We start from the raw sequence: 24336 nt of genomic DNA, 5'->3' as shown, positions 1-24336 counted from the left end.
TATTGTTACGATTTAGTATTAAAACACTTCGTATTGGATTTTTTAGTGTTGTACCACTTGAGTGTGAACAAACTCGCCCCACTTTGCATTTGAAGGGATATTTTGCTTTGCTATTACCGTCACGGTGGAAAAAAATACAATATTTGTTTTTCTTTTTGTTTGTGACTTTTAAAAGTAGTCGATAAATGAGAATATTCGCCCGTATGAAATGGATGTAGAAAATTTACTCCCACAGTACCTGAACGCAACTCGTCATTTATGTCTTGTTAGTTTTTTGGGCGGCAAGTTCAAATGTGATTATCGTTTATTTATCGCAAATATAGTCATTCTAAGTCCTTTTGATATTTTTTTTTACGTCAAGTACATCAAGCAAGAATATAAGTGTACATGTCCAACTATGTGTTACGGGTTTTTATGAATAATGAGGTTTTGGGTATATTGATAGGTGCTTGCTAACCTAATGCTAACAACATGTTAATCCACTGAAATTGAAAAGCTCAAACCTTGAAAAGATTTTTTTTTTTTTAATTTCTTTAGAACTGAAGGAGGCTAAAAGATGAACCACACAGTGAATATAAAGGAATTGCTGAATAAACAGTCAACGGGAAGCAGGTGAGTAACTTACATCACTTGATATTTATTAATATAGTCAGTGTATATTGGAAAAATACCGAGTAATTTGATAAAACTGGATGGTTATTTTCTTTAATATGACTGCATTCTACAGAAATCCAGCCACAAGCTTCACAGATACTCAGTTTTTCTTTGGTTCCCAGTTCTGGATGGATTCTCAAAGGAGCTCTCAGGAAATGAGTTTGTTTTCCAAGAACTCTCAACAGAGTTCACAAGAGGTAAGGCCCTCTAGAACCATATCATTCCAGAATTGGTGGATTTTTTTTGCCATACCGATTATATGTTAAGTAATTCACAAGCAAAACACTAAAGGTTTGTCCTGAGAACAAATACACAAAAAAACAAGTAAAAAATGCTAGAAAAAAATAGTTTTATAAATACCAATTAAGTCAGGAGCATCCCCAAAGGGTCATTTTTCAGGAAATCAGAAAAGGGAAGTCTTATTTTCAAGACATATAAAGACAAAACTTCCTCCAGTTCTGGATTGAACTACTAACTAGTATGAACAAATCATTGTACACATATATATAATCTGTTGAAGTACGGAATACTGCATTCCTGAGATGTTTGTAGTTGCAATTTCTTTGCCAGCATTTTTTTCTTCACAACATTTCTCATCTCATATTACTTTCTCAACCACTTCATCCTCACTAGGGTCGCTGGAACCTATCCCAGCTGACTTCAGGCCAGAGGCGGGGATACTCTGAATTAGCGGCCAGCCAATCGCGGGGCACAAGGAGAGAAAAAAACATTCACATTCACACTCATACCTAGGTGCAATTTAGAGTGTCCAATCATCCTACCATGCATGTCTTTGAAATGTGGGAGGAAACCAGAGTACCCGGAGAAAACCCATGCAAGCCCGGGGAGAACATGCAAACTACACATAGGTGGACTGACCTGGATTTGAACCCAGGTCCCCCACTGTGAGGCTGACGCGCTAACCACTCAACTGCTGAGTCGCCCTTACAAAATCTCTTTAAAGAAATAAATTAATTGTCATTTATTCTTATGGACATCAATCTGCTCAATTTACCGCGATAAATACCTAAGGCCATACTGCCTATTTTCCGTATTGCTTATCCTCACAAGGGTTGCTGGAGCCTATTGTGAGCCTTAGGTGGGGGACAACCAGAATAGGTTGAAAGCCAATCTTCAACTTTTTAACATCATTCATTTATATTCCAAACCGCTTATCCTCATAAGTGCCGTTCTGGGTGCTGCAGCCTATCCTAGCCAACTATGGGCACCACCCTGAATTTTTGGCCGGCCAATGGCAGGACACACTGAGACAAACAACCATTGAAGCTCACATTCACACTTAAGGACAATTTAGAGCGCCTGTGTCAAAGTGGCGGCCCGGGGGCCAAATCTGGCCCGCCGCATCATTTTGTGTGGCCCGGGAAAGTAAATCATGAGTGCCGACTTTCTGTTTTAGGATCAAATTAAAATGAAGAGTATAGATGTATATTACATTTCCTGATTTTCCCCCTTTTAAATCAATAATTGTAATTTTTTAATCATTTTTTTCTGTGTTTTTAGTTCAAAAATTATTATTTTAAATCTAAAAATATATTTAAAAAAAGCTAAAATAAAAAACTGAATATTCAGGGATTTTAATCCAGCCCTTTTAATCCATTTATTTAAAAAAATCTAAATATTATATCTAAAATGGTCCGGCCCACGTGAAATCAAGTTGCCGTTAAAGCGGCCTGCGAACCAACCCGAGTCTGACACCCCTGATTTAGAGTGTTCAACCAGCCCACTATGTATGTTTTGGGGATGTGGAAGGAAACCAGAGTATCCGGGGAAAATCCACGAAGCCCGGTGAGAACATGGAAACTCCACACAGGGATGACCCCCACCGGGTTTGATCCCAAAACTGTGAGGCGGACGCGCTAATCACTCATCCACTGAGTCGCCATCTTCTAATATTCAAATGAATAATTGAACTTTCATTTGAATTTAACATATTTTTTCCTTCCTTTTAGTGTAGTGACCCAAAGGTTTCAGCCCGTTATCGCTCCAAACCCCTCCTGTTTGGAGATCCAAAAGACAAAGACATACTTTTGGACACATTTGAGGAGGCAAAGAAAAAAGCAAAAGAAAGGAATGACAGGTAATGTTCCTTTCTTTATTCCTTTGAGGTAATGAACACAAATCTTTAAAAGACAAAGGCTGACTTTTAGTAATTGTTGTGGTGTGACAACAACCCTTGACACTGGTTTTTAAGGGGGCAGGGGGCAACTGAATGAAAAATGAGTGACATCCATAAAAATAAAAATCACAAAAAAACTATTCAGCTATATTTTTTCTGACAAGCTGCCATTAGATACACAAAAAATTACTATTAGGAAGTTCTGACAAGTTACATTTCTTTAGTACAGTTAATTCTTTTTTTCCCATGATTTTTTCTCAGTTTTAAAAGCCATTCTTAAAAATTAAGCTTTCACTGTGATTGTGTACTAAGGATAAGCTCTTTCATTATTTATGTATTTCTAATTTCTAACATAATGTAGCCAATCTCAATTTTCTCAAAAGGTTCTAAACCACATGCCTTCCTAGATTTCATGTTTGGTCAAAATGGCCTTTGGCAGCACTCTACTTTTTGTTTCAAGTTCAACAAATAAATGTTTTTAAAAACATTTTTAAATAATCTTTTTGAACTCCTCCTATATTTTCCTCTTCTATTTAAATATATATTTCAAACGTAATACTTATGGAACACAAACACAGTCAGTGTTACACAGAGCCACTGTCACATGCAATGTTTTTTCCCCCCAGTGAAATTATTGCCAAAGAATGCCTTCAAATTCGGGAAACACTGACCAAAGTAAGTAAATACTAATTTTGTTTATTTGAGTGATTTTTATTTTCCTTTTTCTTCTACTTGTTCTACAATACATTTCAGATCCAACAACATGTTTCGAACACAGAAGAAAATGCAACTGTATGCCAAACCAGCCTCCAAATGTTAAGCAATTTGTCTTCAACACGTATGTTACATTCGACTGCCCTGTAAAAGCAAAAACAAATTGTGCTAACAAATAAGCACCAGGCAAGCGTTTTTCCTAACCAGCAGATGGGGCCGCTTGCTCACGGTTTAGATTGCATTGCTTCTGACTTGTTTACATTTTTGAATTGGCAAGACAACAAGGGAATCGTTTTAGACCTGTCATTGACCTGCGCTTTTCATCCATTCAGTGCAAAATGTAAACAGTATCCAGAGCCACATTTCACAACAGTTTGAAGTGTTATTGAACACAGTGAATTGCCAAAAACAGACGATGACAGAATTGGGTGAACGAGTGAAAAAGGTGACCCTTGCTGTATGCTATTTGTCACATACACTTTCCATGATTGAATCCTGTCCGTTATTCAATTTCCAATAGAATGAAGACAACGGCTTAGAGCTTGTTACAAACATGCAAAGTCACGTGGAGTGTCTAAGACTTGAGCAAGAAAAAGCCCATTTGAAGCAAGCAAGCATGATTGAAGAGGCATTACAGCTGCTCAATGCCTTAGTTTCAGAGCAGTCAGGTAAGCTCAAACCTATTAATGTATGTGACAAAGCCATGCAGACATCACCGGGACAAGACAAACAGACCCAAACGGGGCAGAGTTCCTCTGCAGCGGGCGTCGACATTTCTACTCTCGATTGGGCTGTCACAGTGAGAAAGAAGAAACCAACGAGTATATACAGAAGGAGACCTCTAATCCGACAGCGATCTAAGACCACTGTCATTGATGAAAACAGTCCACCCATGAAAATCTGCAGAAGACAGCAAAATATTTCAAGACCTCACAGAGATAGAGATTTTCCAGAGAGTTTACTACAACAAAGCCCAAAGGCCACATCCAATCCAGGATGTATAATCACACCTCTCAGTTTCTGGTCTCAAGAGAGCAGCAGCCCTGAAAGCACAAAAAAAGGCCAGCCCATCACAGACATACTGCTAACTAGCTCCAGCCCAAGAGATGGCCTTTGGCAGCTGTTTAACACAGATCACGTTTGAGATACTTTTTTTTTTTTTTTATAAATCTCGCTCGGTAATCCTTGTTCTTTAGTCTGTCAGAACAAATACATTTGGTTATGTTTTACTTATTTGGTTAGTAAGAATGTTGACTGGAAAGGCAATGTGGAATACAAACGTGACACGTTTCCTAAAAAAGGAGACATAGAAAAAGCTTGTTTATTTTCCATTATTTAGAAAGAAGTAACACATTTAGTTTACCTGCTAATTTATCTTAAATTTCTGCTGTTAGAGTCACCTTTGAAAATGAAGTGTCACTCATAGGTTCAATTACATTCTAACAGTAACAGAAGGGATTTAATGAAAGTAACTTTTTTTATGTCCATTTGTAAAATATTTAACATAAGAATTCATTAAAGGTTTGTTATATTGGATTGTATTCTTTCAGGTAGAAACAGTGAGGTACAAACAATTGGTAATAATAAGGTGCATGTTTATTACAAAAATAGTAATACAAGCCTTTCTTACTGTACTGCATATATATATATACATATATATATATATATATATTTATATATATATATATATATATATATATATATATATATATATATATATATATATATATATATATAAAATTAGTCATGGTGAGATGTCACACTGGGTGGTACTGCATACTTTGATATATAAGCTAAATATCGACCAGTATTAAATGGTAAATCTGATAGTAAGTCTTTAAAGGCCGAAACATTTTTAATATGTTACAAGGTCACAATACGTTTCAACGAAAGGTGAATGCATAATTGAATTGCTATATCTAAATTACTCTTCAGGAGCTTAAGTGTTTTTGTGTTTTTTTTTTTCATTTTTACCATTAAATTGTTAAAGCAGAACAAAAACTGAACGTAGTATCGATCTTACCAAGCGAGTATCAAGACTTGTATCAATCATGTCGATATTGGTACTGATCTAGCCATCCCAACTGCAGCATTAAGCAAAGCCATGCGAAGGGTTCCAATTCCTAGTTCCTATCTGAGCCGCACCAATCATACGTTATCTAAAAAGTGCAACAATGCATTTAGTACAATAATTTTGCCACAATCAGTTCCTGTCTTTTTCTCTTTTTTACCGCGACCACCACACTCTACCACTGTTCACCACCAATCCGACCAAGAGGCACTTTTCTTGTTTTTATCAAAGGTAAAAGTCAGCCTCCTCATTTGCTTTTTCGATGATCGTTTTTTTCTTGTTCTTCACTTTTGCCTTTTCGGCATCTCCAGACTTCTGCAATACAACAAAGACCTCTAGTCTTGATGCATTGTGCACATGTGTTGGCGCCAAGTGAGAGATTGTTTCATCTAAGCCAAGCATTTTGGAAGCAAATATTTCCAGCAAAAGCTTGTGTCCTGATTGAAAAAAAAAGCCTCTCGGTGTACAACATTTGACTATATTTTCGGACTAGCATATCTGCCCTGGAGTGAGTTGCAAAAATTTACTATAGATCTTGTACAGGCACTGTCATGTATTCTTATGTCCTAACAACAAATTAGAACATGGAGGTATTGGGGCCTACCAATTTACCTTCCCCCCACCCCTGAAAATACATTCGGAAGCGTGTATTTTTACTGTAGGTCTGAGGGGGGAGATATTAGTCCCCTTGGATTCAGACTTGCCACTAGGCAGACGTCGTAGTTGTCATGCATCAAAGCACGCCGAGCAACCAATGTCCATCGGTTCTCCCAGGGGTTTAGTTCCAAGATGTCTTTTGTTATATCATCGTTACGGTCTGAGAATTAAAAAATAGAGAGGAAAATACCCATGACAATATGTTATACCCGAATTATATTCAGGACTAGGGTTACAAAAGATATGTTTCATTTAAAACAGGGGTCTCGAACTCAATTTACCTGGGGGCCGCTAGAGGCCGAGTCTGGGTGAGACTGGGCCGCATCAGGATTTCCACAAGAAAAGCACTGATAAAACTTTCCAACGTTATCAAATATCTTTATTTTTTAACAAAAAATAATGAATTAAATAAATTAACTTAAAGATGAATAAAAAATAAATCAATCAGTAATATAAAACCAAATAATACTAATGAGCATACAGTAGATATACACTGGCTGGCTAAGTAGAGAAAATGAATTATTTTTATTCCGTTTCAAATGTCTGTATTAACAGCTCTTTAACCTTTAACTTTCTGAACTTGAATGGAACATTGAACATGAAATATTCTGAACACGGCTTCTTTTGCCTACTCCTTGCTGCTAGAGACCTGGCAGCGCTTCTTCTCACATAGTCACATTTGGCTTGAGGGAGGAAGCAGTGGAGACCCTCAGTAGAGCTTGAAGATGCTCATCAGTAAGTCTGGACCTGTACTTGGACTTATTGAAGTTCAAGGTGGAGAAGAGCTTCTCACACAAGTATGTGCTCCCAAAAAGGCACATGGTCCGCTTGAACCTTCGGGAACGTTCAGGGAAGCTGGGGGTCAACTCTCTCAAAAATTGCCCAAGCTTGTCTGCTTCTCCACTCACCTCCCTGAACTTGGCTTTGAGTGCAGAGTTGCACTGCATGTCAATGAGCTCCATTTGAAGCTCAGGAGGGGCATCTTGCACATCAAAGGAGAAGGGGTCCGCAAAAATTTGAAATGTGGCTTTGTGTGTCTTGAAGTCTGCAAATCTGTGATCAAATTCCTCCTGTAGCTTCGAAATGGCCTCAACATACTTCTCACCACTGAATGGTGTGCCTGCATCCACGAGAGCCTTGCATGCTGGGAAATGGCAAAGGTTTGTCTGAGAGAGCTGGGCTTTCCATAACACAAGTTTAGTGCAGAATGCTCTCACGTTGTCATAGGCAGCACTGACAAGTTGCCCCTGGCCTTGTAGCTTCTTGTTCAGTACATTAAGCTCATGTGTGATATCAACAAGAAAAGCCAAGTCCATGAGCCATTTGGGATCACTTAGCACAGGATCAATCAACTCACAAACGGCGTAGCTAGCTTTGACTGCTGCATTACTGTCTTTGGTAGCCTTCTTGAAGAGATCCTGTTGCCTCAGAAGACGTGTTTTAAGACTGGCAACCTGGTTGGCTCTCTCATCTCCCTTGTATTTTTCGTACTCCTCAGCATGTCTCATAGAACAATTACGTTTCAAATTGTATTCCTTGTGCACCGCAACTTTTTCAGTGTAAATGAGACACGTCGGGGTGCCCCTGTGTTCAACAAAGAAATATTGCACTCCCCACTTTTCTTGAAACTGTCTGTGCTCATCACCGACCTTTCTCTTCACGGCAGGCTTTGAAAGAGACATCTCTGGGGCTCTGTAATATGTTTTTCCACTTGGAATGAGTCTCGGGTTGATCTTTCACATTCAGTCGCGCGGGTTTGTGGCGCATGTGCACTTTCGCTCTCCGTTTCAATCGCGGAGATGGCTACAGACACTGACACAGGCTGGATCACGGATCATAGCGCCTCATTCAGTTCTATGCTGAGAGCAGCGGAGGAGTGTGCGCGCCGAGCGGAGTGATCGGCCTCACGGCTTCTCCTCCGCCCAGCTGATTGGAGGAATGAATGAGTGTGTGAGCGAGGCACTGGACAGCCCGGCCGATGTCCCGCCCTCCAGAGCCGTATACCTCACCGTGATTGATTCATTCAGCTCCGAACCAAAGTTCCCTCTAATTTTTTGTTGGTCTGAGCAGAAAGACAACCTCCCTGAGCGCACTGAGTACCAGTGTGAGCGACATCATCGGTACTCGGATGATTCGCCTAAAGACGTTTCGCCGACGGACGTTTGACAGACGGGCAGGTCGCCGAATGGACGTTCCACCGAACGTTCATTCGGCCGAACGGAGGTTTCGCCGAAACGGGATTCGAACGCTCGCCCCGCCGGATCGTGTGTGTACAAGTTTTTCAACCTCGGCCCGCGGGCCATATACGGCCCGTTAGGATTTTTAATCCGGCCCGCCGCCGGTGTTGTCCAAATTATAGTAAAAATCAATGTTCGTCTACCATCAATGGCAGTCCGGGAATAAGCACTCTTGGGCAGGCAGATGTAGCAGAACCGAGCCGTAAAATGACAGCAATCGGGTCAAATCCATCCTAAAACAGCATTTAATGATTAAATACAAATACTGGATGATATCACGATGGAGGCAAAAAAACGTCTATAGACGTCCATTCGCCAAACGGCTCAAAATGCTCTCAAATTCGGTCAAATCCAGCTGAAAACAGCGTTTAATGATTAAATACAAATACTAGTATTTGTATTTAATCATTAAACTAACAAATACTAGTACGACCTGTCCGTCTGTCAAACGTCCGTCGGCGAAACGTCTTTAGGCGAATCATCCGGTCACGACATCATCATTGCTCGCTATCGGCACACCAGTATCACACCTGCCACAAGCAGGTGCATGTCAATGTTCCCTCTAATTTTTCATGTAAAACATGCTGTAAAACAAGAAAAACATGAGTGGACAGAGCTACTGCCACTGGCTGCCACTTAAACGGCGCCATCATGGGGAAAGGGGTAAAAAAAAAAAAAGTAAAAAAAAAAAAAAAAAAAAAAAAAATCGATCTTTCATATTAAGACGGGGGCCGCAAATTATCGTCCCGCGGGCCGCATTTGGCCCGCGGGCCGCAAGTTTGAGACCCCTGATTTAAAACCTTCGTCAGAGTGGAGTAACTTTCCCATCTTGCATTTCTGTAAGAATTTCTTCAGTCTCCTTGACAGCTTTATTTTTATGGCCACCTTGCTTTTTTACAGATAATCAAAATGCACAGAAGAAAATTATGCAGTACCAGCTCAGGTACAGCTTCATTGCTGCTTCTTGTAAAAAACTCATGTCACTTTAAAGAGACACAAATTTTCATATCAAAACTTTTTTCTCTCCCCACACCCAAACACTCAAATGTCCCAGATCTCTTTAACTGTCCTTGTTTTTTGTTTGGTCCATAATTAAGAGGGAAACTCAGGTTCTACAGTTATGGTTTAAAACATGGCTTTTGTAACACCAGCCCTGCAGTTATAAATTGCATTTTGATATGGGTAATAATCTTACCTGCTCCCTTATAGTATCCACACACATAAACCTTTCCCCCCACAACACCAGCATTTGAGGCATTTGTGTGCAATGCCAGCTGTGCACATGGTAGAGAAGGTCCATCCCTCCAATAATCCCCATCTGGGTTGTAGATCTCTACAGCATCAAGACAATGGCGTGATTGCCCTCGGTCCACACCCTCACACCCAATACCACCTATAGAAGCAACATCACAATAGTGTCATTGTGAAAACGCAAAGAACCATTAGTTTGCTATTATACCTCACCTCCAATTCAAAATCTTACCCATAACAAAGATTTCTCCGTTGAGCACAACTGCACTACATCTGTATTTTGAATACTTCATTGGACCCAGTGTTTTCCATTTGTTTATGGTTGGATCATACTCAAAAAGGCAGTTACTAAGACAGTCTGGCTCATCATCCATTCGGTGTGACTGATTGGTCGAGAGGGAGAGAGAGAGAGGACATGATGAAGACCAGCAAGACTTTTAAATTAGATGTAGTGGTCTAATCCAGTGGTCCCCAACCACCGGTCTACGGACTGGTATCGGTCCCCGTCCGTCAGAGTAAAAAAATATAAGGTTTTCAATCTCGCCCTCCTACTTGAAATGAGAAAAGTTGTTATAATAATAATAAATAATTGCTATTATGTTTGGGACTAGGGTGTAGTTCGTCCACCGACCCCAGCCCCACACAATTTTGTCTTAAGTTGTCGCCCTCCTCATTAGCCGGTCCGCGAGAAAATAGAAAGAGCTATACCGGTCCGCGGTGAGAAAAAGGTTGGGGACCGCTGGTCTAATGCAAGAACTGATATACATTAAGTACATGATATGATAAGGGTCACCCCAGAGCGCATTGGAAATAGAATGATGATACGGAAGGACGATAAAGTGAAACTGAATGTTTTTTTCGTCTCTATGAGTGCACCAATGATTGACCAGCCATCAATCAAGGTGGAGTCATTAATTTGCCTGAACTCAACTAGGTTAATCTTCAGCTGCTGAATAGCACTGTATAAGGCAAGTGGTATGAGAATATGAACAGGTGGAAAAATAATTTATTTGCTTAAGAGGTTGAAACTTTGCCTTCAGAAAACTTTTACATAGATTAGAAGTATTACTTAAATGATATATTAGCATTTTAATGTGATCACAAGAGAGTTTTAATATTAAGAAAGTGAGTAACGCATTACATTTTTCGTACTGTTTTTGTGACTTTCCTCTTGTTGTTGCTACATTTTAAGACTGTCCGCTATGCCTACTGTACTTGGATTTGAAAATATTACTATTTACCCCTTTGCAACCTCTACTTTTATACATATTTAAGCATGAACTTTTTTTAAAATTTTTTTATACCTGTGGGGTTTTACCTCCGATGACATACAGACGATCCTTCAGTGTGACCACATTGTGATAAGCCAGGGGAATTGGTAAAGGAGCAGCACTCCTCCAAGGTCCTCCCCGTAGAGGCCACCGCGCCACACTATTAGTGATAAGAAGCTGGTTCTTCAGCTTCATCAGCCCACCAGTCAGATATAAGGTTTCCCCCAAGGTACCTAGCCCGTAAGAATCACGATACTCTGCTGATGTCAGATGTTCCCAGCTTCCTTGGGCTTCGACTTTGTATCTGGCAAACCAAACAGCAATAAGTGCCAAACGTTGTTTCACAGTTAATTGAATACCCATGATTCCTCTCACCTATAAAGCTCTACATCCATTTCCTTTTTTCGGGACATTCTTCGAGCACCGGCCTCTCCTGACACTATAATGTCATTTTCTCCAGTGACAACCCCTGCACATACATAACCTAAAGCTTCACCATATCTAGGTGAAGTTATGTAGTATGTTCGACTGGTTGAGGGGGCGTAGCAGAAGCTACGTTCGCTATAGTTGCCATATCTTGACCTAATTCCATTGCTGTCATTACCAATACAGAGCAGCAAATCCGTGGTTTCCATCCCATAGCGCAACTTAAGTTTACGTGGTACTGCAGATGGATGCAGTTGTACAACTTCCAAAGCTTGGCTCATTATCTCCATACTGTCAGCATCAGCTAGCAAGGCTGTATTCCTTTTCATTGTCTCTTTTAAATAGTCTGGGTGGATTAATGGTAGGCGAACTTTACTGAGAAGCTCAGGAAGATGCTTGCTACGTACTTCTCCTTCCGTCTCAAAACTGTGTTTGGCCCAATGGAGAACCAAATCTAAAATAGTTTCTTCTCTTGAAATATTGAGGTCATCTGAACTGATCAGCTTTCCTAGATGATAGGCCTCGAGCTCTAAAACTTCTTCATTCTGGCACACTTGGACAAACTGTTGCCTCAAGAATCGCTGAGCTTGATCGGCCAGTTCCTCTGCACCAAGATCTCGGGCAAAGTAAAACACACCCAGGCAGTTAGAGGCATCCATGTTTTCAATCATGTGCTGCTGGCACTGATTAAATACATCATCCATCTGCAGCAGAAAGGCTGTAATCGAGAGTCCTTGCACATTTGTGTTGGTAAGAGGAAGATCTGAGCTGTACATGTAGTTCAGCAGAAGAGCTAAGCTGTCTGCAGAGGTGTCCTGAAGAAATACTTCTCTGTCGGTGCACTCACGGAGTCCACATGTAAACATTGCACGAAAATAAGGGCTAAAGGCAGATAAAACAAGTCTGTGACAGGGAAAGCTTGCCCCCTCAGCAACTAACACTACATCTGTCAAGTGCTCAGTTTCCCTCATCTTCCTTACTTGCTCAAGCAGAATTTGTCCATGTTTGGAAGTAAAATCCATCTTTGCTTCAAGATTTAAATGTTAAAAGTACCTGCATGTGAAAATACTGGAGATAGGGGGGACCTCTGGAAAAGAGAAGTGATAATGTCTGAATATATAATCATTACAGTATGTAGTTTAGCTCTAACTATACTAAGCATATTAATTGAGGAATCTGCTTTGGGAAAACTTTAACATTAAGTTTTGATTGAGGCATACTAACGATTCCGTAATATGATTTAAGCAGGAACATTAGGCTGCCAATATTCTTAGTATCTGAGTTGACATATCCTCATATTTCAAAGTAGACTTGATAAACATGCACTTGATTGACTTGTTCAAAAAGATATGGCCTTACCAAATTCATTAGCTCTTCTCGCTCAGAAGACCATTACACATCTTGGTTCTTCATCGCACAGCATGTTATTGCATTCGGCGGAGAGTCTGAGTCACTACAGGAGGAAAGATATTTAACTCCGGCACTGTTCTGGGCCTCTGAGCTACTGCCCCCAAAATAGACTGTGTTTTCATGACCTATATCTTTTGAGGTTTATAGTTGAGTGGTCAGAAGGGTTTTAAAATGTTACTTTATGTACGCTGGACACTATTATTCAATTTGAGCATCATATTATTTCATTATGTATATCGTTATTTGTTCAAATTTTGAGTTAATTTCTCTCTCACATGAAGACTTCTCTGCAATGATTGCAATGAAAAGTTCAGAGTGCCGACTCATATTTCATGGTTGCACTCTTTTAAAGTCCCAGTAGACTGGAAGCTTCAGTACGAAGGCAGTCATTGCACAATATTTCGCAAAATTTTACATGGAGATGACAGAGGGGACATGAGTCAGCTTACCTTTTCAAATGGGTGAATATTTTTGAACATTGACTGTCACTGCCTTCTGAAAATTATTGCCCACCATTGTCTTAACCAAGGGTGTCAGACTCGGGTTGGTTCGCGGGCCGCATTAACGTTAACTCGATTGCATGTGGGCCGGACCATTTTAGATATAATATTTAGATTTTTTTTAATAAATGGATTGAAAGAACTGGATCAAAAGCCCTGAATATTCAGTTTTTATAGATCTAAAACAATGTTTATTTTAGCTTTTTTATATGTTTTTAGATTTTACAAAATGATTTTTGAACTAAAAACACAGAAAAAAATGATTAAAAATTACATTTATTGATTTAAAAGGGGGAAAATCAGGAAATTTAATATACATCTATTCTCTTCATTTTAATTTGATCCTAAAACAGAAAGTCGGCACTCATGATTTACTTTCCCGGGCCACAGAAAATGGTGCGGCGGGCCAGATTTGGCCCCCGGGCCGCCACTTTGACACATGTGGTCTAAACTTTAAGATGACATTACACGGTTCATTAGCCTTAGTTTCGCTTCTGAATGGAAAATGAGCATGCTTGATAAACAGCTGCAAACAATCATTAGAACATCCCTTAAGTTAATATTTTTCTTTTCCTTTATAAATGAATGAGCTATTAGGCAATCGGATGTTCATAAGCATGAATATAAAGCAGGGTATCCAATTCGAAGTTGACATTTTTGGGTGTACTGAAGTACCTAGCTTTGCCGTTATTTTAGATTATTGTGTTGTCAGTGAGGACAAATGGACTCAAGATACAGGTATATAAAATACAGAATTGAAAGAGAAGTTCTGGATGAGCAGGGACTTGAAACATTAGCACAGAGAAAACCTTACACCGACACTAAACTTTCTGTAATTACCCAACTTAAGGATTCCCTGAGGTAAGCCAATTTCATGAATTTACCTTTTTCCGAACATTTCAAGCCTTTGTTTATCCAATATTTCTAAACACCATCAATTTTTGTACACACAAAAATATGAATTCCAGGTGTAATGCAGCTAAAATTAAACATGGATTTTTGAGCACTTTTCCTGTCTTTTATTGGCTTCCCAAATACTCACTGTGGGACTATGGCATGCCAGATCTCATATCTGGTATTAGTGTTGGAATAATGCACCTACCACAAGGTTGGATTTTAGCTTATATCAATTTAGACACATTGTATTCTTTTGAACGCTATATGTGTATAAACCCACTTTTCTTGATCCTAGGTATGGCATATGCATTACTGGCCTCACTCCCACCTGTATTTGGCCTCTACACTTCCCTCTATCCGGCATTAATTTACTTCTTTTTCGGAACGTCACGTCATATTTCAATAGGTGAGTAGAAAAGCTTAATATAGTGGTACCTCAAGATACGAGCTTAATTCGTTCCAGGACTGAGCTCGTATGTCGATTTACTCGTAACTCAAATGAACATTTCCCATGGAAATGAACTAAAAACAAATTAATTTGTTCCAACCCTCTGAAAAAACACCAAAAACAGGATATTGGATTGGAAAAACATTTTTATTTGTTCTAATTCGCCATCTATTAAAAGAGTAACAAATAACTAGTGGTTTAATACTATTTAAATGTGTTTAATATTATTAAAACTAGACAGATTTCGCGGAGGGGAGAAAGACGGACAGAGAGGGGGGAGTGGGGGGGAACATTTTGCAGGGCAAAGGGCTCGTAACATAACATAAACAAATCTAAATAAACTTGGATTAAGGTTGAAAACACACTCAAAAATAAGTTTAATATAACCTTACACTAAACGTAATTCTAATTTTGTTTTCAATTTTGATACCTTTCTTCTCCCGGGTTGGCATTATTGGCCCCGCCTCCACCCTGACTTTCAGATGCAGCCTATCGAGTGTTATTTGCTTTTGTAATCCCTTCAAAATATTCCGAAAATGATGCACACAAATTTCTTCACAATAGGATAACGCACGACCACTTGCCAACGAGAAGTAGTATATACTCCTCTCGTATTAGTGATCGATCCGCCATTTGCACTGTCTAACGGGGAAAAAAACACTGAAAAAAATGCAACACTCCGCCCAGTGCTCGTAGAGACATTACACGAGGGAGTTGCGACCAGAAAGACAGAGCCCATGATGTTCTTATGAGCAGCCTCTCGCGTCCGGTGTATGCTCGTATATCAAAATTTGTCTCGTATCTCAAGATAAATATTTGCCCGAAATTTTACTCGTATCTCAAATTACTCGTATGTCGGGGCACTCGTATGTCGAGGTACCACTGTATAGTTAAATTGTTTGTAATGCTTTAAAATAGGATCTTTTGTTCTCCAGGTACATTTGCTGTGCTCAGCCTAATGGTAGGCGGTGTGACTGAGAGACTAGCTCCAGATGTTAAATTTCTGAAAATGAATGGAACCAATGTTACTATAGAAGTGGACATAGTGGCTCGTGACTTGTACAGGGTGCAGGTGGCTGCTGCTACCACTGTTCTAGGAGGGCTTATTCAAGTATGTAAAAACAGATTGGACCATTTCGTCTTTTGTCTAGTCCAGGGGTCGGGAACATTTTTGATGGAAAGAGCCATAAACAATTCATATTTTTTCCTTGAGAGCCATGCTCTGGATTTAAAAGTCAACATAGTATACATGAAAATGTGCACCTTTTTTAGTCACTTCACCACTTTTAAAGTACAAAAAGTCTCTGAAGTCTTTTGATAACATTGTTACATTGTTGCTAATCAATGAGTATCAATGAGAATATCCATGCAGAAGAGTGTAGTGAAAAAAATTATGATTAGAAGGCGGTGGAGGTTGTGTCAATGCTATAATACCAACGTAATGCCCCTATTCCTGCGCTGTCTCACCAGCAGTTTCCATAGTTTAACTCACAGGTGCGCAGAGAGCCATATGCACCCATCAAAAGAGCCATATGTGGCTCCCGAGCCATAGGTTCCCTACCCCTGGTCTAGTCCAACCTTATATATGCGTAATAATGTAAATACAATGTTTATTGTTCTCAGGTTTTGCTGGGTTTGGTCAAATTTGGTTTTGTAGGAATGTACTTGTCAGAACCTTTGGTGCGGGCATACACAACAGCTGCTGCATTCCATGCTGTGGTGGCACAACTGAAGTACATCTTTGGCGTTTCGCCAGTACGATTTAATGGCCCCTTGTCGCTTGTGTATGTAAGTATGGTAACCCCTCATGGCGTGGCAAAATCTTGTTGCTCCAGTTACTAACAAATTGTACACAAGGGTGTGTAATTGTACTGAAATGTTGTATTGTATACTAACTAGTATTTCGTGCTATATAGGATAAGATGTCAGTTTCATTATTCTGCTCCACTATTACTAAGTTATTCTAAATGAGGACACTGAATGCACATTAAAGCCATATTGACGTTTATTAGCGCTAAGTATTCTTTCAGAGGCCATGGTGGCTGACTAGTTAACACAGTTCTGAGAACGTGGGTTCAAAATAGGGCACTGGCCTTTCAGTGTGGAGTTTGCATTGGCTTTTCTCAGCATGCTTAGTAATGTAACTCAACAAAATCCAACAAAAATATATTGGTGAAAATCACAGGGGCGGTGGTTTGAGTGGTCAGCACGTCGGCCTCACAGCTCTGGGGTCGTGGGTTCAAATCCAGGTCGGTCCATGTGGAGTTTGCATGTTCTCTCCGGGCCTGTGTGGGTTTTCTCTGGGTTCTCCGGTTTCCTCCCACATTCCAAAAACATGCATGGTAGGCTGGTTGGACACTCTAAATTCAGTCTGCTTGTGCCCTGCGATCGGCTAGCCACCGATTCAGGGTGTCCCCCGCCTCTGGCTCGAAGTCAGCTGGGATAGGCTCCAGCGCCCCCCGTGACCCTAGTGAGGAGAAAGTGGTTCAGAAAATGATGATGAGAAAATGACAGATTTTATTTATATATTTATGTTTACCCTATATTTTGTAATAATGAAATAAATACACCTACTTTTGTATCCCTGTATGATAAACTCAAATTCAGTTATTTAAAGTGAAATGATAGTGTATTTTACAATGTGTATTTCATTCCTTGGTCGTAACATGTTCTCATATTTCCTTATCTCTGCATCTCTTGCTCTTTTGCCTCAATAAACAGACTCTAAAGGAGGTTTGTCTCTTGCTGCCACAAACACATCTCCCCACTTTTGCTGTCAGTGTTGCGTCGATGGTCTTGCTGATTGCGGCAAAGGAGCTGAATTCCTTCCTGAGCCCAAGGCTGCCAGTTCCCATCCCAGTGGAGCTCATCACAGTCAGTTGACACAAGGACACACTTTCTGGGATGTTCATGTTGGAACATCAGCAGTTTACACCACTGCTGATGGTGCTGCCTTGAAAGGGCAGTAGAAATACGTAGAGTCAGCAGTCGAGATCCGGGTTTCCGCATTTGTGCACTTGACAGCAAAAATAATATTTGACAAATAATAATTAACTGCTCGGTCAGTCTACGGGTCAATTGTTTCAAATGAGTGATGTTTAAATGAGTTTGCTGTATCACATTTTACAGCAAGGGTGCCAGACTCGGGTTGGTTCGTGGGCCGCTTTAACGTCAACTTGATTTCACGTGGGACGGACCAGTTTAGATATAATATTTCGATTTTTTTTATGAATGGATTAAAAGAACTGGATTAAAAGCCTTGAATATTCATTTTTTTAATAGATCTAAAACAATGTTTATTTTAGCTTTTTAATATATTTTTAGATTTTACAAAATGATTTTTGAACTAAAAACACAGAAAAAAATGATTAAAATTATTGATTTAAAAGGGGGGAAATCAGGAAATGTAATATACATCTATACTCTGGATTTTAATTTGATCCTAAAACAGAAAGTCGGCACTCATGATTTACTTTCCGGGCCACACAAAATGATGTGGCGGGCCAGATTTGTCCCCTGGGCCGCAATTTTGACACGTGTTTTACAGTGTATTAATATAACAACCTAATATTGCTTCTTCATAGATTATTGCAGCAACTTTGGCATCAAACTATGGACATTTAAATAGAAACTACTCTATATCAGTTGTTGGAGAAATCCCGAGTGGGTAAGCATCTTATTTTCCTTCATGGGGATTCATGTCATGGTCTTGATAATTACCGACACCCGTTTTTCTCATCTTCATTTGCTCACTAGTTTAAGTTATCCAGTTGCACCAGATGTAAACATTTTTAGTCACGTCTTTGGAGATGCTTTTGCACTGGCTTTAGTTGCCTATGCCATATCAATTTCACTCGGAAAAACATTTGCACTGAAGCATGGGTACAAAGTGGACAGCAATCAGGTACAACATCTTTTTTATGAATATGGCAAATATTATTTGGCTTTTGTTAAATTGCCTCCAAGTCTATGATACTGATTTTGAAATTTACACAATTCTGCAGGAGCTTTTGGCCTTGGGTCTCAGCAACACAGTCGGGGGTTTCTTCCAATGCTATGCTGTATGTGCATCCATGTCTCGAAGTCTCATTCAGGAGAGCACCGGTGGAAAAACACAAGTGAGTGTTGAACGGTACTCGGACGTTTCGTCGAAAGACGTTTGGGCCCCGGACGTTTGGTCCCCGGACGTTTGGTTGACCGGACGTTTGGTCGCCGGGTTGTTACTGTTGAAACCAGCTTTCAAAATTATAATCATGAGAGAGAGAGTGAGTTTAATATCTAAATATCTAATATCAAAATATCAACAGTAAACTCTCTGTCATAATTTGACAGCGAGCGAACCCGGCGACCAAATGTCAGTTCTACCAAACGTCCGTTCGACCAAACGTCCGTTCGACCAAACGTCCGTTCGACCAAACGTCCGGTCGACCAAACGTCCGGTCAACCAAACGTCCGGGGACCAAACGTCTTTCGACAAAACGTCCGGTCACGGTGTTGAACGGTAGAAATTGCTAACTCTCTTGTACTCTCTCGGGAAAATGTACTCTCTGATTTCATACACCACAAAGAAGAGATAGATGGGAAGGTTTTGTTAACAAACCTGCTGCATTCATTGTCTGTGCGGGAGACACCGTGAATTAAAATGAAAATCATCAGTTCCAGAATATGCAAGAATCAACAGTGGTATATAAAATCAGGCTCCCAAATCATAATGTATAGATCGCCACACACAGCTAATCATCCTGTGTGTATGGCCACTTCTTGCGCCTAAAACACACCCTGCTCAGCTTTACTCTGTTGCTCAAATTTGTTGAATTGCAGGTGTTCACGTTCTCCGTATGTTTTAAACACATTTCATTCACAGTATTTTCCTTTGCTCTTTCAGATGGCTGGAATAGCATCCGCTTTAATTGTCTTGGTGGCTATACTAAAACTTGGTCCACTTTTCCAAGAACTACCAAAGGTTTCCTACTTTACTTTTCTAATCTACTGCATTTTTCGGACTATAAGTCGCACTTCCTTTCATCGTTTGGCTATGCCTGTTACTTATACTCGTGCATGTTTTTTTTCTCTCTCTCTTACCACTGACAGCCTATTACTTATTCAAGGCTATACGTAGTTAGCTGAAAAAACTGTTAACAGATGCCTTTTTAAGATAGTTGTTCTCCATTATTACGTTAATCTATGTTTGTTCTTTTTAATTCGATTAAAAAAATCCCCTCCAAATAATAGACTTGTACTCCAGTACGAATTATATATCTTTTTTCCTCTTTATTGTGTATTCTTTTGCTGCTCTGATTTATACTCGGGGGTGATTTATAATCCGAAAAAATAGAGTAATCCTTTTAAAATTCTGTGACTTTATTTAATTATCACAACAATTCTTCTAGGCAGTGCTTGCCGCAATTGTCTTTGTGAACCTGAAGGGTATGTTCAAACAATACTCAGACATTATTACTCTATGGAGGAGCAACAAGACTGATTTGGTGAGATAATAGTTGGACAGAATTTACTGTAATGTTGAATACTGTACTGACCATCAGATTATCTCTCAGGTGTTGTGGTTGGTCACATGGGTGTCAACAGTACTGTTGAATCTAGATCTTGGCCTTGCAGCCTCCATTATGTTTGCACTCCTAACTGTTATCTTCAGAACCCAGCGGTAACATTTTTGAAATTCTGTTGTTATTTTATCCAGTGTAGAGCAAAAGTATACCTGTTTTTTTTAAATACCGACTCTGCCCACATATTCAAACATGTTACCAATTCAAATAAAAGAGTATTCTCATGTTTGTTACAAAGTTTTTAATGCAAATTAACTCTCATGATCTTATAAGACTGTAATGTTCTGATCTCTGTGTATTTTTTGGTACTCATTACTTTTTTTTTTTTAAAATTATCAGACCAATATACTCTACTCTGGGAAACATTGAAGGTTCAGAGCTCTATGTAGACATAGAGAACCACAAAGAGGTAGAATACACATTTTTGAAAGCCTTGTTGCACCTGCATCAAAATATGCAATTCATATTTACCTTGTTTGCAGGCAAGAGAAATTCCAGGCATTACAATATTCCGCTCTTCAGCTACAGTGTATTTTGCTAATGCAGAACTCTACCTAGAGGCCCTGAAAGAAAAGGTTTGCATTTGCCATTGGTATTCTTGAGTAAACCCTTGCTCTCATTTAGCTGAATATTGTACTATTATTTTTTATTTACCAGAAGTTTTGCTTTATTTTCACTACTTGTCTTTGCAGAGTGGAATTGATGTCAATAAGATAATTACTTATAAGAAGAGACAGGAGGCCAAGATGAAACGTACACAAAACAGAGTAGAGAGACATGCAAAAAGACAAGCCAAGAAAAAGGTAACATTATTTCAATTAGCTGTACATACCTAAAGGTTAAAACACAAAGATAATCTGACTTAATTTATTCTTAAACCTACTCCTGCAAAGCATACTGACGAGACAGCAGTGTTCTCTGTGGAGGTAGAGGCCAAGACCTGTAGAAACACTGGCATGGTGAGGAAGGACAAAGAAGAGGAAGAGAAGAATTGGACCGACAGGGAAAATGTCACAGTCTTTGTGAAACCCAACACGACAGATGGTCAGTGTAGATGGGAGTGCCTAAAGGGAGGAGATCTAGACAGCATCAGCTTAGACTTGATGCTGCAGATTGATGGAGACGCCACAACCCTCAGCTCCAAAAAGGAAGACACCCTGAGTCATGACATGGAGCGCCTCTCTCTTGGGTCACTTGGCAAATGGACATGGGATATTCACTCTCTTATTCTTGACCTCTCCACAGCAAACTTTATTGACACAGTGGCGATAAAGACCATGAAAAATGTAAGTTTGCATAAAATCCAATTCATACTAAGAAGTGGTAAATACAAGCCAGTTAATGGTGCCGATACACTATATGGACATTGATAGGTTTATTAATAGGTATACTTTAATATAATATAAACACTACAAGGAAGGCATCAGGAACATCTCTGGCGTTAACTTGAAAGTGAGAATCGCCCTGGCTCGTCCTCGCCACCGTGACATTCTAAAGGACCGAATTCATCTCCTTCCAATTTAAGACATCGAATCAAAACAATTTCAAGGTTATCTATTCAATCCAATTGCATAAGCGAATAACACAATTAAGGTCAAAAAACAACTGCAACAACAATTGCATATCAGGTCGGAAACTAAAAACAACTGCGTAAGAATTTGCACAAGTAAGCATAATAATTTTCATACAAGGTGAACCGAGCGACAGTATTTTGAAACATTATGCGAGTATTTTCGGAAGTTGATTCGATTATCGCCATCTGCCGGAATCCAAGTCAAAGCAATTTAAGAGTCCTTCACAGATCTTCATTGCGAACTCAGATCAACAGTCCTTGGCCCGGAACTTGGTGATCTGTCAGGTCAATAGTCCTAAAAATTAAATGTCCTCGGAGCCAGCTGCCGGGGGGGAAGTGTCCTTGTTATACTGAGCTTTCGTCTGCTTATAATGATTTAATGTATAACATATACATATAATGACTAATATTCCACGCATACATATAATGATTAATACGCACACATATAATAATATCCCAGAATAACCCCAACAGATATCGAGCTAATTTTTTAAATTAATGTATAACCAGAGCTGCCAACCTCCGTTGACCCCATTTCAGGAGTACCCTTGTCCCATTTCCGGAGTTTATCCGGACTGAATACGATTCACGCAAAATCAATATGCGCTGAAGTCGCACAAGACGAATCATTGGTCAGAACTTGTAACTCGGATGATTCACAATGCCTTCGTGTTACCGAATTCTTCCAGTTTACAGTGCAGTTGAGTCAAAATGGCGGAAGCCGTAGCGATTTTCGAGGCATTTAAATGGGAAATTTGGTACTTTTCAGAAATAGTTGCTTCAAAAAAATGTAAGTGACAATTTTGTTGGATTTCCGGAGTCTAGGGAGGTTGTCCCAGAGTTTGCCTTGCATTTCCGGGTAAACTCCTGAAATTACAGAGTAGTTAGCAGCTCTGTATATCCTATCAGCATGTCTATCAAAACGTATATCTAATCCATAAATAATTACAGTATCTTTGGATTACTTTGGTGAAAAATGTGACCAATGGACCTCAAACAGCATGGGGAAGAATTTGACAAGACTTTAAATTGATAAGCTTTTACATAGGATAAGACCACATAAAATGGCCAGCTTTTGTCCATATATTGTATTGATATTTAAGATAAACAAGTACTTTTGATCACTTACTCTGGTCTATTATACTTGGACAGATATTTCAAGACTTCAATGAAATTGATATTGATGTTTACTTGGCAGGTTGTCAGGGTAAGTGGAGCGTACCGTATATCACTACGAGTGTCTGTCTGTCAACCGTGTGTCAACTGCTCTTCTCTCCAGCTTGTGTGGTCCAACAGCTGGAAGATGGTCATTTCTTCTCCGATTCAATTACAAAGAGACATCTGTTCGTCTCCGTCCATGATGCCGTGCTTTACTCCCTCGACAATTGCAGATATGACTCATTAGTTGTAAGTGTAATGCGACTATGATTCTTTTAAGTGAAGAGTAACATTTACTGGGCTTTTGTGTTCTTACAATGACATTGCTTACGTAATAAAAAAATAACTTATATAAACTCTCTTTATAGAACATGGACAATAACACCAAGCTCTAGGAACTTGAGACGATCAAGATGTTCATTCCTCAACAAAGAAAGTGGGGAAGACGTAAGAACTACTTAGTCAAGTTTAACTTCCTAAATCAAGGTTCAGCTTGGTGCCATGTTTTAGAATGTCTTTGTAAAATGTCACTTTTGTCATTCACTGTGATTTGTCTAGATCAGTAGTTGCAAGCGTAGGATCGATTCCCGTTTGGTGGTGGTATGATTGAGCGTGGGAATGATTGTCTGTGTCTGTGTTCCCTACGGCTGACTGGCAACAAGTCAAGGGTTTAGTCTGCCTTTCGCCCAAAGTCTGCTGGGATAGGCTCCAGCAACCCAACCTCTGCAACCCTTGCGAGGGGTACTCGGACGTTTCGTCGAAAGACGTTTGGTCCCCGGACGTTTGGTCCCCGGACGTTTGGTCGACCGGACGTTTGGTCGACCGGACGTTTGGTCGACCGGACGTTTGGTCGACCGGACGTTTGGTCGACCGGACGTTTGGTAGAACCGACGTTTGGTCGCTGGATTGTTACTGTTGAAACCAGCTCTCAAAATTATAATCATGAGAGAGTTTAATATCTAAATATCTAATATCAAAATATCAACAGTAAACTCTCTGTCATAATTTGACAGCGAGCGAACCCGGCAACCAACCGTCCGTTCTACCAAACGTCTGGTCGACCAAACGTCCGGGGACCAAACGTCCGTGGACCAAACGTCTTTCGACAAAACGTCCGGTCATTGAAAGTGCAATGATAGAGTTGCTTTCTCATTGGCTCTCTACCAACACCATTGGCTAGGAGGGGCCTACATCTCCATGATGCTTTCTGCGTCCCTTCGTCAGCCGCTTGTCGTCACGGAGTTCTAACGTGGTGTTTTGTGAGTGTGCCTAAAGAAACTTTATTCTTTATTTTGGGCCCAAAAAAAGTTACGTTCGTTGAAATCATAATTGTAAGTTGTTGTGTATGATGTACTTCAGTTGTGCCTC

General features: G+C 39.8%; 3 protein-coding genes across 6 annotated transcripts; 2 read left to right on the top strand and 1 right to left on the bottom strand.

The window, feature by feature from the left end:
• The first annotated feature begins 100 nt into the window (after positions 1 to 100).
• On the top strand, positions 101 to 5030 carry ccdc36 (coiled-coil domain containing 36). 4 transcript variants are annotated; one of them, XM_077603396.1, is made up of 8 exons: positions 101 to 293; positions 538 to 612; positions 728 to 851; positions 2625 to 2752; positions 3418 to 3466; positions 3545 to 3629; positions 3838 to 3950; positions 4026 to 5030. In XM_077603396.1, exons 2-8 carry the CDS (start codon positions 557 to 559, stop codon positions 4647 to 4649), a joined length of 1179 nt encoding a protein of 392 aa, XP_077459522.1. In that variant the 5' UTR covers positions 101 to 293; positions 538 to 556; the 3' UTR covers positions 4650 to 5030. The 4 variants fall into 4 exon arrangements, with proteins under 4 accessions (XP_077459522.1, XP_077459521.1, XP_077459524.1 ...); XM_077603395.1 differs by having other exon boundaries at positions 279 to 445; XM_077603397.1 differs by having other exon boundaries at positions 281 to 383.
• A 239-nt stretch (positions 5031 to 5269) lies between these two features.
• Positions 5270 to 12849, bottom strand: kbtbd12 (kelch repeat and BTB (POZ) domain containing 12). Its single transcript, XM_077603625.1, has 6 exons — positions 12778 to 12849; positions 11368 to 12505; positions 11026 to 11296; positions 9954 to 10104; positions 9666 to 9863; positions 5270 to 6393 (listed from the first exon to the last, which is right to left on the bottom strand). Exons 2-6 carry the CDS (start codon positions 12438 to 12440, stop codon positions 6230 to 6232), a joined length of 1857 nt encoding a protein of 618 aa, XP_077459751.1. The 5' UTR covers positions 12441 to 12505; positions 12778 to 12849; the 3' UTR covers positions 5270 to 6229.
• Positions 12850 to 14049: 1200 nt separating this feature from the next.
• slc26a6l1 (solute carrier family 26 member 6, like 1) lies at positions 14050 to 23363 on the top strand. The gene is made up of 19 exons (XM_077602106.1): positions 14050 to 14189; positions 14297 to 14436; positions 14521 to 14631; positions 15609 to 15784; positions 16297 to 16461; positions 17395 to 17547; positions 18258 to 18340; positions 18430 to 18577; positions 18678 to 18791; positions 19559 to 19636; positions 20064 to 20159; positions 20229 to 20335; positions 20577 to 20646; positions 20720 to 20812; positions 20930 to 21040; positions 21131 to 21523; positions 22963 to 23017; positions 23090 to 23217; positions 23337 to 23363. Exons 1-19 carry the CDS (start codon positions 14050 to 14052, stop codon positions 23361 to 23363), a joined length of 2388 nt encoding a protein of 795 aa, XP_077458232.1.
• Positions 23364 to 24336: the final 973 nt, after the last annotated feature.

Source organism: Stigmatopora argus, chromosome 6 (genome assembly GCF_051989625.1).
Source record: "Stigmatopora argus isolate UIUO_Sarg chromosome 6, RoL_Sarg_1.0, whole genome shotgun sequence".
Taxonomy (NCBI): domain Eukaryota; kingdom Metazoa; phylum Chordata; class Actinopteri; order Syngnathiformes; family Syngnathidae; genus Stigmatopora; species Stigmatopora argus.
This window is presented reverse-complemented; position numbering and strand designations above follow the sequence as displayed.